General features: G+C 43.8%; 1 protein-coding gene across 1 annotated transcript; it reads left to right on the top strand.

The window, feature by feature from the left end:
• Nucleotides 1-63: 63 nt before the first annotated feature.
• On the top strand, nt 64-11,826 carry wnt9b (wingless-type MMTV integration site family, member 9B). Its single transcript, XM_023790637.2, has 4 exons — nt 64-209; nt 1,906-2,150; nt 3,167-3,432; nt 7,085-11,826. The coding sequence occupies exons 1-4, from the start codon at nt 124-126 to the stop codon at nt 7,544-7,546; spliced, it is 1,059 nt and encodes a 352-aa protein (XP_023646405.1). The 5' UTR covers nt 64-123; the 3' UTR covers nt 7,547-11,826.
• Nucleotides 11,827-14,918: the final 3,092 nt, after the last annotated feature.

Consider the following 14,918-nt stretch of genomic DNA (forward strand, 5'->3'; position numbering starts at 1 on the left):
CTCGAGAACGCACCTGCTCTTGGGTGAAATGGGTGCAAAACCCTTTAAGAGTTGCGTTGGTCATGCAACGAAGACTTCACGGTGGAGAAATAGCGAGATGAAGAGCGGCATTAGTCCGGCATCATGTGCCCCAGGCTCCCAAGGACCGCCTGCTTGCTACGACTCACTGTCCTCTGCATCATTCTATCACAAACATCAGCTTATTTCGGGTCAGCCAGACTTTTCCTTTTGTTGCTGTTTTTCTTCGTAATGTATCTATTCTAATGGTCCCTGTCATGGGAATAGTGTCATATTTTGCATTTCAATGTCCTGTTTTTCGGTCTTTGATGCGTGTGTATCACCAATGAGGACTATAATACTTTTTGACATGTTAACTCTTCAAAGATGATGCTCATCAGATTTTGGTTAAGATACCACACGCGGAAATAAGTATGTCAGTGTTTCAAAAGATATGAACGCAATTCCAGATAAACATTAAACTAAAAAATGAAGCCGTCGGTCTATTAAATCTGTTAAATCTAGCGCTTTGTATATTTTAATCATATTGTCAAAATTACGTGTCTTCGGGTAAAACTAGGCAGCGAATCGTGTAAATAATTTTCTAATTTGCTGGGAATTGAATAAAAAGAGAAATTCATCCTATTAAACTAATTCTGCCATCTGATTTGATAACATTGTCAGTTATTTAGAGAAGCACGGTATGTTGAGATTTTTATTTATGTTGAATATTTCAGAAATTATATTTATTGTTTTTGTTGTACAGTTTGTTATTATTATTATTACTATTATTATTGACTCATGGTTTTCACATTTTATATAAACGGTTTCCTTATAAGACAAGAGGGTGGTAATAATGCAGACAAACTGAAAATGTTTTTTCTCTATGCCTGAATTTATATTAATATCAATAATGTGTTACAATTGCAACATGAACAAACAACACTATTCTACCGATGAGTGTTCCATTATGTTCTCATAGTTCGTCCTGTGAATCACGTTGCCATCAGTGTTATACCTTAGACACGTATCAAATCCTGTGGGTACTTACTAATGATTTTTTAATTATTGTTTGAAAACGGCATGTTTGTGCATGATATATTTAGTTTCGCAAAATCAGCTTCTCTTAAATTCTTAAACATTAAACACATACTAAACACTGCAAAAAATGCTTGATGGATATTTCACAAAATCAACACGATCTGAAATAATTTTAGATTGAATAAGAATTGTATAATCACGAAATTGTTGATATTATTGAATAAGACAACTAAATATTTTCCTTCACATGTAGCCTTTTATAACGTAAATCACAAGGCTAATCCCTTTAGAGATGCGATATGTTTATTAGTTGGTATTAACTATATTCGTGTTCCTTAGTTAGACAACAAAACCATCAATTTACCTTTAAGGAAGGCATCATTTGAAGAACCGTTAAAGATCAGCTCATACTTTGTTAGAGTTAAATACAATGTCTGACTCAACTACATTATGTGTAATATGGCAATAACAATTATTCACTGGCAGGTGCGTAGGAACCGGGGGGAAGGGGGGACCTGTACCCCCGATATTTAATTTCAAACCTATGATAAGTATTTGTATTTTAATTATTAAATGTTAATTAAAATTATTATTAATATAAAAGTTGCCTCCAAATCAAACTGTCCTACGCCGTTGTCTACTGGAATCCGTTGTAGTTAAAAACTTGGTAAGATATACAGGCAGTCATCTTCTAACCGCCTATTCTGGTCAGGGTTGCGAGTTGGGCAAGACTAATTCATATATGAATGTTATCTCTAGCCTATATCAGAATATATGCCGTGTGGTTCAGTTTTCATCTTGGTAGTCCTATTTAGAGTGTTTGCTACGGTATAAACACTTATTTTGCTCTCTTATTCTTCTCGGCAGGTTGATAGGCAGGGAGTTTCTGCCGGCTCCCATACCCAGCGATGCCCAGTCGGATAAAGCGCACCTTAAGCAGTGTGAACAGCTGGCACTGAACCGTCGCCAGAAGCGTCTTTGTCGGCGGGACCCGGGATTGGCCGAAACCTTGCGGGAGTCCGTACGCCTCAGCCTGCTGGAGTGTCGGTACCAGTTCAGAAACGAGAGGTGGAACTGTAGCCTGGACGGCCGTGGCAGCCTGATAAAGCGAGGTGTGCGACTTCTTCCCGTTAATCCGTGGCGCGCAATATGCCAGAGTATTTAAACTGCACAGTTGCATACGGGGTCAGGCAAACTCATGGTGGCTTTGCGGTACTTATGATAAAAATGCTGGGCAGTTTCTGCAATCTAAGTGAAATGCCTTGAATTGGGACAATCTGTTTGTATTATTTTGGTGAGACAAAACTGCATGCAAACGTACCACAATTAGACTAAACATTGTCAATAAGCGATATTGCACTGTTAGAAAATAACGGAATTGGAAATATAGACCTACTGTTAGGGATTAAAATCGTGTATGATAAACAGAGCAGCTGTAAAGTAATTAAGGAATCGAAAGGCGGATTTATTGCGCGCCTTTAAGGTGCGGCGTTATCGAGGTATTTTTAGCTCGGAAAAGCGCCCAGATCCCAGAGGAAAGGGGCGGTAAGATTCCCCGCTTTCATCTGGAAAAAGTCTCTTCCTAGTCAAAATAATAATTAATTGGATCAAAATACACCCTTGTAGTGACTCCGAACTGCGCCAGCAGTAATGAGAATCATCGTTATGAGTCTGAGGAAGATTAATTTTGAGATATCAAGTACCTACAATTATTCCAGACAAAACCCGAAGTGCACTGCTCCGTTGTGCACAGTTTTGTGATTATGTTCACTGTAATTTATAATACCATTTGTTAAAACGTAGTTTTCCGAGAAGCAAAGTCAGACTGAATTCCAGATTGTAGTTTTAATACTGTACAGTAAAAATGTTTCTGTGTTTGCTGTGCAATCAGGGAAAACAATTTGAATGCTGGGAGAAATATATTTGATTATTTTTAAGAGTTGGGAGGTTTTAGGCATGCCATTGCCTAAAATTAAGGTGTGTGTGTTCCAGTTTTTTCAGCAGCTGTAAATATTCTGCATTAAACTAAAGTGTCTGGGCATGTATGCAAGTAACATCACATATTGTAGTATTGTAGTGTGCAGGGTCCACTTTGTGAAAATATAGCTGAACTGCATCTTCATTTCAGGCTTCAAGGAGACGGCATTCCTGCTGGCCATCTCCTCGGCGGCGCTGTCCCATGCGCTGGCCAAGGCGTGCAGCTCGGGCCGCATGGAGCGCTGCACGTGCGACGACTCGCCAGAGCTGCAGCACCGTGAGGCCTGGAAGTGGGGCATATGCGGGGACAACCTCAAGTACAGCACCAAGCTCCTCAAGAACTTCCTGGGCAGCAAGCGGGTCAGCAAGGACCTGAGGGCTCAGATTGACTCCCACAACGTTAACGTGGGCATTCGTGTGAGTGAGGCCTACTTTTTAAAAGATGACAAGATGATCATTATTAAGGTTAAAAGCACTCCTGCCTTCAGAAGGAAAGCCCCCTCAATGGGTCACAGTATATGACAATAAAGGCATCTGATAATAATAATAATAATTATTATTATTATTATTATAAACATACACTCAGCGGTCACTTTATTAGCTACATCTGCTTTTTGACATCAATAGCCTGCTCCTACAAAAAGACAATCCTATAGATGCAATTCAATATATAAAATATGCAGACAGAGTCAAGAGGTTCAGTTCTAGGGAGCTTTAGAATGGGCAATTCAGAGGGGCTGAATGATTATGAATACGACTGATGTGGTATCCTGTAGTTTTTATGCAGTACAGATTCTAGAGTCTAGGTTGTGCGATAAACTGCAGAGATCCAGTCAATGGCAGTTAATGTTAATGAGAACAGTCAGTGGGAAATGGCCAGATTTGTTAAAGCCTGCAGAATGGGTGCAAGTGCAAAAATGCCATGGACCAATAAGGAAAGTTTCCAACGCCTTGTTGAATCCATGCCTTGAATAATTCAGGCTGTTCTGCAGAAAAAAAATGGGTCTTGGTAGCAGGTAGATGCACTATAAAGTATAATATATAATTATTAATGGATAATGATGCTTTATATGGCACATTTGAACCCTTAGGGAATCCAGGGTACCTCTTTGCAGGGGTCTTATGTATGCGCATTGAATCAAGAGAGATAATGGCACTGTATCTTTTATATACTTGTTCATGTGCTTTTAACAGTCAATTAAACAGCCTAGACAATTAAAGCAAATACATTAGTTAAAAAAATGTACGAGACAACAGAACTCTGGGTGCCAAAAATATGCAGTGTTTCTGTCATTGAGTAACATCCAAATATAGGAAAATGAGGACTATGAGGCTTATGGAATGCTGCAAATGAGAGCCTGTCGTATCCATGTGCTTATTTGGAGCCTATCCTGTCTCTTAGCACCGTTTGTGTGCTGTTATTGTAGCAGGTGCTAGCAGCCTAGTCCGCAGCAAAGAACGTGTTAATGGTGCCTCAGAGATCTCCCACACCCTCCGAGATAAAAAGTCGGTGTGGAGCCTATGGCTGCAAGGTCAGGAGACACTCGCGAGAGCCAGGTGTTCCCAGGCATGATAAAGCTTGCTGCAGGAGCCTCGGAAAATTAAAGGGCTCCTTTCAGAACTGCCAGAAATTAAACATTTGTCCTTATAATATATGAGCATGCATTTTTTCCACATAGAGTATGAGGGGCACTTACATAGTTAATAAATCCAGTCCATATATAATAATTATCTAATTTAAAGTCAGCCATCCTCCCCCCCCCAGGCGATCTGTTTCCGACCATCAGAGCCATCTTTCCCAGCTTTTAGGTCACGATTCCCAGTCACCCTCTGGCAATTCCTTTCCCGAAGAAGCAGGAACAATGGCCAGGCCATGGTATCTTTCCCTGCATCCAGAAAACAAACCCGAAACAAATCAGAAAACTGAAAACAAACACAGCCTTATCTGCTAACCCGAAGCCCCCCCACTCGGATCAGATGACGCCGCCGCTGCCGCGTGGGGTTAGTAAGCTGGCTGGCTGGCAGCAGGTAGGGGGCGGCTGCTTGAGTGGTTTGTCATTACCCCTCCGAATGTTTTAAGAGCAGGAGGCCTTAAGGGGCTCATACCTGCATGGGTGGAATTCGACTGACCTCTTTGCACACACACACACACACACACACACACATACACACCCTAACAGCCCCAGGCTGTTCCTGCCCCCTCCGCCCCCATGCCATTAGAGTCACACCTCTGCCACATGACCTGCCCTGGGCCCCCATGCTCAGAGGCACTCTTTTCAGCTGACCGCTCTATCGCTATTTCTTCCAGGACGGTGAACCCTCACCTGGTGGCGGTCTGCTCTGGCTGCTCTCACTGTGCCCCGTGCACACACACACACACACACACTCTCTCGTTCTCTCTCTCTTTCTCTCCCTGCCTTTCAGTGTAGTAACACCTCTATATAAAATTCCATTTGGCATTGCTGTCCCAATCGTCAACCCAGAGAAGTAAACTCACCCATGGCACATTTCTGCTATTAAGATAGGATGCCTTTTTCAGAATTTCTGGAATCTTCTATCCAGCTCAGGCAGCTTCCGGTTCTGTGGTCCGTCTGTATGCTTCAAAGCTGCGCACTCTGTCAGGAAGCAAGTAGTGGGGGGGACATGAAAGTTTACAATTTACAATGACATGAGCTCCTCTAGCTTGCACCCGGGGCCGGACACTTATATCCAGCAGCTTACACGCTGTGAACCTACACTAGTGGCCAAAATTGTGGGTACACTTCCAGTTTTTAGAGATTGACTAACTTTATTCCAGTTACTCCAATTACTCATTTAATCGTCCAATGTATGATATTTGTAAACATTCTTTAATTGTTTATAAACATTACGACCAATATCTGTGTAGTAGTTTTTAAAGTGTAATTGCAAAAATGTTGGTGTTTCCACAGTTTTGGCCACTAGTGTATGCTGTAGTCAAACCATTCATTCATTTGCGAGTAGAGTGGTCGAGTGATTCTCTAATTCAGTTCAGTTTCTTTTTACGAAGCTCCCTTCCTGATGTAGTTTCCCCAAAATACTTAACACGTGTAAATACAAACAAGCACACAGCTGCCGTGCAAGCAGAGGAATTCAGAAGAGAATAACAAACCTTGAGGGGTGCAAGGTGAACCGGTTGCTCACCTCTCCTGGGCATGCTAACTGCACAAGCTAAATTGCGGTGCTTTTCCACTGCCACCAAGAACCGAGTCGTACCGCGAACCAGCCGTTTTCCATTGTAAATAGTACCCGCGCTGATGTGGCTCTGCTTACTACCAGAGCCGAAAGCGTGATCTAAACAAGCTGGTTGCGACACACCCAACTGATTGGTTGAAATGCGCGGAGGCACCGTGAACTGCGTCAATGTTCGTGGATTAAATGAAGGAAAACAGGGCATATTCTATATTATAATTACTAGTATTAATATATTAATATTATGTATTATTAATAGCTGTATTGCACATCATAATGTATTGATGCATTCCAAGTAACTTGAAACTTTCCAACCTCTTACTTAAAAACATGCTAGGGAACGGCTGAACGGAATGGATTTGTACTGCAGATTTACTCAAGCTAATGCTAATTCCCCTAGCATTTGATGCTAACATAACACAGCAATTCTTGAGATGTGATAGCAGAAATTAGCACACAGTAATTCATGATGTACACCCCGTGAACAGCAAATAATCCTCTCTTCGGTTTTACGCCACTGTCGCTCTCCAAGCTTGGCAGTGCATTTACCGAGTCGATCCTTCTGCATTGAAAAATCGAAGTAAGCTGGAACTGTAATTAGTCTTTCTTAGCAATATGGCTCAAATACAGGTCGATTCCTGTATGCCAGTGGAAAACCATCACACCACCACACCACCTGCTGCAAGATAACGTACAGCTAATTGGTACTGGTAAAGTGCGGAGAAAATGCCGCAGGCAGAGAGTGAGCACTCTACATTCGTCAGCTGCGTGAAGTTGAGCTCACGGCATACTGTTAATGGCTCATTATTAAATGGAGAATGGGGGCAGGGCCAAGCTGATGTGTCCTGTCCTCCTGCAGGCGGTCAAGAGTGGCCTGAAGACCACGTGCAAGTGCCATGGCGTGTCGGGCTCGTGTGCCGTGCGCACCTGCTGGAAGCAGCTCTCCCCGTTCCACGACACCGGCCGGCTGCTCAAGTTCCGCTACGACTCGGCCGTGCGCGTGTACAGCGCCACCAACGATGCCACGGGGGAGACGCAGCTGGCGGGCGCCCATCGCCACAACAACGGTCCTCGCCCCACCGACCTGGTCTACCTAGAGGATTCGCCCAGCTTCTGCCGTCCATCCCGCTACTCTCCTGGGACCGCGGGACGTCCCTGTGCCAAGGACACCAGCTGCCAAAGCTTGTGCTGTGGGCGTGGCTACAACACGGCCCTACGGCTCACCACGCTGTCGTGCCACTGCCAGGTGCGCTGGTGCTGCCACGTGGAATGCCAGACCTGCGTGAGAGAGGAGGAAGTCTACACCTGCAAGAAGCACTGAGACCCGCATTCAGCCACACGGTCCGGGGATGAAGCAGAGACGGGGGGAAGCAGGGCCAGTGAGAAGAGCGGGAGAAGTGGGGGGATGCAGAGAATCTGAGGAAATGTGGCGTGATGTTTAGTATGACTCACTGTCTCTCCTCCCTCAAGGCACCAATAAGCATACATATCCATACAGTTCATATCATATCCATACCAGTCATCTGTTTGCCAGTGAATTGGTGCAAACAGGAAGCAAGAATGCCTCAATGCAAACACCACAACAAAGACTATCCCTAAAGGGAGAACTAAAGACTAAACGTCAAGTCTTAACCTTCTCCGTGCGGCGTTGCACAGCATATGGTGGCGAGCACTGTCAGAGGGGTTGGCCACGTGTCCCACCAGCATGGACAGACCTGTCACCCTGTCTGCTGATAGGAATGAGATCTTAACAGGGCGTGGAGATCCACCATCTATGGGTGCTACATGTGAAATGGATACTGAAGTCTGGAGGATGGACTTTTAGTTGCGTTTGGGACCTGAGGTCGGCAGTTATTGAGCGCAACACCGACTGAGTGTGTCCGACTGTCGGTGACCATTTTCTCTACTGTGCCGTTTGGTGCCAGTGCCTTCCCTGTGCCACCATCTTTGCTGCTGGTTTGCTGCCTGTGTTCTTGTCTCTGAAAACTCTACGGTTGTGTAGAAACTTAATGTAGGTCTTTATACCTGCTTTCTGCTGTAAGAAGATACAAGTGGGTCCTGGTGTAAATACTGGAATAATAATTAGCACTTATTTCCCAGCTGTGTACTTAGATTTTTATATACAATTACCAAGTTGAACATTGTGTTCAGAGGATCTCTGATCCACTAGTTGATTATGGATCTTGCTGATTTATTGTTTTGAAAGTTTTGTTGCTCTTTTAACACCTGTTATGTTCAGCTGTGTTTTCTGCCTCATTGTATGTTTTATTTGACCACTTCCCTGACATGTACTTTCATGGTTATGTTTTGCTCTGTGTTATCCAGAGTATATGTAATGCCGGTAAACAGTTTTCTATCATTTAATATGTCAGTTACTAAGGTTTTAATTTGAAATAAGTAATTTTTCTTGGAGTAATTATTGCCTGTGGCCAATGTTTAGACAATGAAAATATAGTCAGTTCTCCATATATCTCCGGGGGGTTCTGGATCCAATCCCCCGTCGATACCAGAACCCACGGATGCTCAAGTCCCTTGTATGAAATGATATAGTATTTGTATATGACCGCCGTACATCCTCCTGTAGGGTGACCAGATAGTCCCTGTCAGGGGGGAGACTTGGAGCTAGGACAGGATTTATAAAATTTCATTTCAATCAAAAGGACCTGGATTTCATTTAAGCACTGAGTTCATGCTGGGTGCTGATTGGTCAGTCTCCTATAATCATGCATGTGCCACTAATGTTAATTTGAAACAGCTGGATGAGTCTTTCAATCAAGGAAACAAACCAGTCAAAGCACGTGAAGAACTGCACTCTTTAGCTAAGCACAGGAACCTTTCAGTTTCAGAGTAGTTTGTAAAACCTGAAGCAGCTCAAAATGTCCCCCTTGAAATGGATTACCTGGTCACCCTGTCCTCCTGTATACTTTAAAGCGGGATTCAGAAATTCTGGTCCTGGAGGGGCAGTTTGCAACACAGTTTACAAAAAAGGGACAGGATGGTTGTATAACAAACAGTACAAGTGTTATGAAGGGATATTTCATTCTTTGTGCATTATTGTGTTTTTTTTTTTTTTAAACCTATTTCGCTTGTGAACTTTTGTTTGAATGTCTTCCATGTCACTGAAATCAAGAGGAATTTATTTCGTCGTTAGCATCAGATGTTGCCACCCCAGTACCTCATTTAAAGCTCCACTTTGTGTCTCTCCTTCTGCCTTTGAAGTCACTGGTTTCCCACTGTTTTCCCCTCGTTAACAATTAAGTGAAATTGCAGTGTTTATCCTCTGGACCCCTTCGTTTTTCCACGACGAAGGGTGAAACGTGCAAGCGGTGTCCCAACTTGCTTTCGTAGTGTGTCTTTTTTTTATTTTTTTATAATTTCCTAGTTACTGTTATTGTTTGCTTGAGCTAAGAAGAAAATTATTTCATGCCCATGGGCAAACCCCCCCCCCCCCTTCTGCTGCTGCCGCCACCTTCATGAGAGTGTTTGGGGAGAACTGGCAACCCAGTGTAAGAGGTGGATTTCAGGTTCATTTCAAGCAGTTTAGGAGGACAGTTAAAGAACTTTGGGGTTCATTCTGTCAGAGATAAAGGTCCTTCTTCCCAAAGCCTGGATGTTATTAGTGGAATATTACATCTTCGCTTTGTCAGACAGCTGTTTTTGTTGGCCACGGATCAGGGTAATCACAGGCAAAAGTTTTTGATGCCAGGAAGGAAATTCCCAGGAGCTGCAAAAGCACCACTGTTAAATTAGACTCATTGATCAAACCCCGAGCATTCTAGCTTACTACATAGGGTGACCCAGACAGATCTGCCATCGCAGTTCATTTGCGGGACCTTATCATCTAAATTAGGATCTAGAAGGCATGTATAAGCTCACCCTGTCTGCTTTGTGGTACTGCCATAGGATCACATAAGGAAAACCAGCTTGCCCCTCGAGGAACTCCGAAAATCTTCATTAGGTAAAGGCAGTCAGCCAACCTTAACAGTCTGACATGTTAGCACGTCTAGATTGTCTCCCACCCATTTTTCATATCCACCTACCCAGTATTGGGTCCAGGAGCATATCCCAGAAGGCTCAGGGTACAAGAAAGTTATTGCAATATTATATAGCATTTAAATGTTATTTTGTTATCATGTAGCCTCGTACATTGCTACAGCCGCAGACACAGCATGGATATTTCAGTGGTGCTCCATCAATGAATAACACATTTATATAATCATACGTAATGGAAAACAAAATCACTCTGATAGTCAATGCTGACCAGTTTTATTAGAGTAAATATGAAAATTCCCATGAAAGTCCACAACATGACCATTTCTCATTTCCTTTCATGGAACGGCTTTGCTTTTTATATAACGCCAAGTGGCCAGGCTTAACGTCCGATTTCACCACCAGTTTTTGCCATTTCATTTGCTATGTCTCAGAATGCTGAGCCGCCTCACCCAGAAGGCGGTAATAGCAGACCTCCCTCTGTAACTTATTTATCTGCTCTGTGAATATTGGCAAAATGTAATGAGTTGCATCTCATCCCTAGCCGTGACTTAGCAATGATCCATATCACTAATAAAAAATGATCCCCCATGTCGCTGCCTTTCCGTTTGTAACTCGATTGTACAACTTGTGTTATCTCCAAATGAGCAGTGAGTTCATTCTGTTAACACACTGCAACTCTGGTTTTTAGCCAATCCATTATCAAAAACATTTGAAATTATGAAAGGCATGTATTATCTCAAATGGGGAGAAAAGTAGAATCCATGCTTTGTGTTCCTATATGTGGGGGTGAAACTTCCAACTTTGAGTGAATACCCTTCCCCTGCATCCCCATCAGAGCAGCTCTCCTCTTCCTCTAGCTGATGTTCTTTCCACCCTTCATCCCATCATCCCACCTGAAGCGGTTTGTCAGTAGCAGTGCTCTGAATCCCACCTCCCATTTTTCCTCTTACCGTATGGTATTGCTGTGCTTGCCTCTTCTCAGGAATGTCATTTCAGCATTTTCTTGGCTCTCATTGGTTCCTTCCAACATGAAGCCACCCATGTTTTTTTAAAAATGAAGCCTATTTTTCCTGTTTTTAATAACCTCTGAAACAGTTTCACTGTGGCCTTTGGTGCTGCTGAAGACCACAGTCAGGCTCTCTCTCAGATATGAAAAATAGCAAAAACAAGCTCCCTCTTTAAAAACACAGAGATGGACTCACACCATAGCAACAGGTGATTCACGAGTTGACACCTGCAGGCATGCGATCAGGTCTGTCTATAGCACGTGTACCGTCCCCAATGGCATTGTAAGCTCCCATAATCACTGTCTGTCTCAGTCACGGCAATGAACGCGGACGGGGAAAACACAAAGAGGAAGCCGCCAACATCCTGCTCCCCTTTGAACTTTGCAAACATAGAAGTTCCAGGATAAGACACTGTACTCGTCATACAATGGGCACAGGTGCTCATTAGTAATACTGCAGACGGAGCAGGATATGCTTAAATTGCCAATGTGGCAATGTGACCAGCGATAATTAAACAAAACAATTAACTAGGACAATATGGACTACAGGGACAGCTAATGTGAAAAAAACTATATTTCAGACTCTAGTCTATTTCTAGAAATGTTCCTCAAGCGTTGAATATTTCATATTTCATGAATAAAGTATGTATACAGTACATACATTGTGTGATGTTTGTTTGTGTGTGTGTGTGTGTGTATGTGTGTGGAATAGGTTTATATTACTTTGTGGGGACCATTTTTTGGGTCCCCACAAAGATCTGTGAATACAATCAAAAAAGAAAAAATGCCAAAAGTCTTATATTTTGTTTGGTAACTTATGGGTAAGGGCTGGGTAGGGATTAAAGTCGTCATGTTGGGATTAGAGTTTTCCCCATAGAAATGAATGAAAAGTCCCCACAAAGATATAATTACAAACCTCTGTATATAACTTTGTGACAGTGAATTGTTACTCTTTAATGGTTCTGAGGTTTTTTTCCTGTTCTAACTAATATGCTATGAAACTATATTGTTCTGTACTGATTTTTGTATTTCCTTGTAAATTGCATCTAATCTATGCTATTTAATCCTGAAGTGCTTCAAAGTGGAAACAACTGAGAGTAAATGAACAATAAGGACAAGTAAGTAACAGCAATTACACTGAAAATATGAGAACATGAGCCAACGCGCTTAGGTGTCGGCTGCAGGCCCCTCTGGGATCTTCGTAATGAACACTTTTCCTCACACTCACCTAACCCTCCATCTTTTAGGGATTCAAAGACAGCTAGAGGGGCTGGGCACTGTCATGAATCAATAGAGGCTCTCATTTTGGAGTCTGTGCAGTGTGTGAGTCAGCACACCATCCCGTCTCTCAGGATGTAATTACCAAAATGCTTTCTGAGACTGACGTCTGCCGATATTACTCGAAATCACTTTGGTGGAGACCCCAATTATTTTAACAACTTTTAACTAATAACAGTGTATAATTCATTAATTGTGGATTCACGTCTTTTGTACATGCCAAATCTTGCTGAAACAAATTTTATGACAGAAAATCTCACCCCAAAAAAAAGAAAAATTGTGACTCCTGGCTGAGGCTTACAGCACTACAATAATGCTGAGTACAAAGATATCAGAATGACACAAAGGACTATGATCATTATTTCCATACACTCATATTGTATCTTAATGGCTGCAGGTGAGAGAGCAAAGGCGATAGCCCTAAACCCTTTGGGGCCACGCTGTAACTTAATGTGTCGGCCTGGATTAGCGGTAGCAACACTGACCTAAAAGCACATGGATTAATGACTCCTTGTGCCATGAAGCTAAAACGGTTCCCTCCAATGCGGCTCTCTTGGGCTTCGTAGGTCTCCCCATCAAGGCCGTGTCTTTTCCATCAAGCATACGACTTTATAAGGAGAAATGACATTTACTAGACTCAGAGTAATGGTGTGGTAGATGGTATTTTACAGCTCACAGCCAGGACATGAGGACTTTGGTGGGGGTGAGGAACTACCACTCTGTGTTGTATGTTTAATAGAGGTCTGTCAGTTCTGAAGTTCCATTAAAGTGAAGAAATAAGCATGAGGGTCAGGTGGGACGGGGGGTGGGGGGTATGGCGGGGGGGGGGGGGATCAATTCCAAAGAGTCGAGAGCAGACAGCAGGAGGGAGATGAGGAGAAAAGCTGAGACTTCCTAAGCGTAAGAGGGAGAGACTTATCTCTGGAAGTGGGATGGGGTTTGGAGGGGATTTTCAAGGAGCCCTGGGGGCCAAACTGAGTTCCCTGCTGCCCCCCGCTGCTGTTGTTTTAAATGAACTCTTAAATTCTTCATTTCCCGGTGGCCTTCAGAGTGGACGCAGCCCCACTGAGCAGGACGCCTGCTTCTCACGCATGTCTCGCACCGGGAGGCAGGTCCCTGAGCCCGAGCCAGGCTGGCGGTGGGTGTTCAGTGTGGCAGGAGAGGGGCAATTCACAGAGAGCGCTCGTATAGCGGGCTGTGTCACTGGAGGTGATGTGGCGGGACAAGGTGTCACATGCTCCGCGATGGCGCCAAAAGCTGAACAAAAGGACTAGAGCAAGGACCCATGGGAGCATGTGACACCTTGTCCCGCCACATCACCTCCAGTGACACAGCCCGCTATACGAGCGCTCTCTGTGAATTGCCCCTCTCCTGCCACACTGAACACCCACCGCCAGCCTGGCTCGGGCTCAGGGACCTGCCTCCCGGTGCGAGACATGCGTGAGAAGCAGGCGTCCTGCTCAGTGGGGCTGTCGCAGTCATCACCAAAGCGGGAATGGTTCTGGATCAGAGACTACGTGCACCACATGCACACAGACACACACACGGACACAGACACACGCGCGCACACACACACACTCACACACACGTGTACACGCATAACCCTCCCTCCTAGCATTCCACACTATAACTCCTGGTGTCTCATAGTGCTACTGAAGCACTTCCTGTCAAATCATGCAATTATCAAGATGGACGGGCCGTCAGCAGCCGACTCAATAAATCACCCCCCGCAGCCCAGCCCAGCCCAGACCACTGAGAAGCCGTCTTTCCTGGGGGGTTCCCTGCAGGGCCACATTCTTAGTCTCAGTGCACAGCTTTGCTGCACCTTGTTTCTTTAACATCTAGACTCCGCAGCTCTTCATGTATGCGAGTGCATGTATGCTTTGGTTATGTTTCTTCATCTATAAGATACACATAATCTCAATGTTTTGCATGCTTATACATACACACAAGTATGCTCACACTGTACATATATATATGGTTATATATAGGTGTGTGTGTGTTTATATTTCATTGTGGGGACCATTTTTCAGAAAACTAAAAATGTCTAATTTTTTGCTTGGTCCAGGTTAGGGCTGGGTAGTGGTCATCATGTTGGCATTAGGGTTATACCCATAGAAATGAACGGAGAGTCCCCACGAAGATATAATTACGAACATCTCTGTTTGTGCGTGTGTGTGTGTGTGTGTGTGTATCAGCACTGCAATACCCGGGTCAACTAAGTGAGTCACTGGCTCTACCTTTTGATCTGTAGGGTCAGCCAGGCTGGACTTGAATCCCCTGGGGACTAGACATCTTATCTCCCATCTTTGCACTGATGTAACCTCACCGGCCCCCCAACCATGCCACATACTATCACACACATATCTCTACAAGGACTCTCCATTCATTTCTCTGAGCATAACTCTAATCCAAA

Source organism: Paramormyrops kingsleyae, chromosome 5, assembly GCF_048594095.1.
Source record: "Paramormyrops kingsleyae isolate MSU_618 chromosome 5, PKINGS_0.4, whole genome shotgun sequence".
In the NCBI taxonomy this organism is placed as follows: domain Eukaryota; kingdom Metazoa; phylum Chordata; class Actinopteri; order Osteoglossiformes; family Mormyridae; genus Paramormyrops; species Paramormyrops kingsleyae.

What these genes read in the sequence shown, in the direction of transcription:
- wnt9b (XM_023790637.2), top strand. Translation starts at nt 124, where the DNA reads ATGTGCCCCAGGCTCCCAAGGACCGCCTGCTTGCTACGACTCACTGTC. An exon ending in CAAACATCAGCTTATTTCGG is followed by an intron (nt 210 to 1,905) that starts GTCAGCCAGACT and finishes TCTTCTCGGCAG; the next exon opens with GTTGATAGGCAGGGAGTTTC. An exon ending in TGGCAGCCTGATAAAGCGAG is followed by an intron (nt 2,151 to 3,166) that starts GTGTGCGACTTC and finishes TCTTCATTTCAG; the next exon opens with GCTTCAAGGAGACGGCATTC.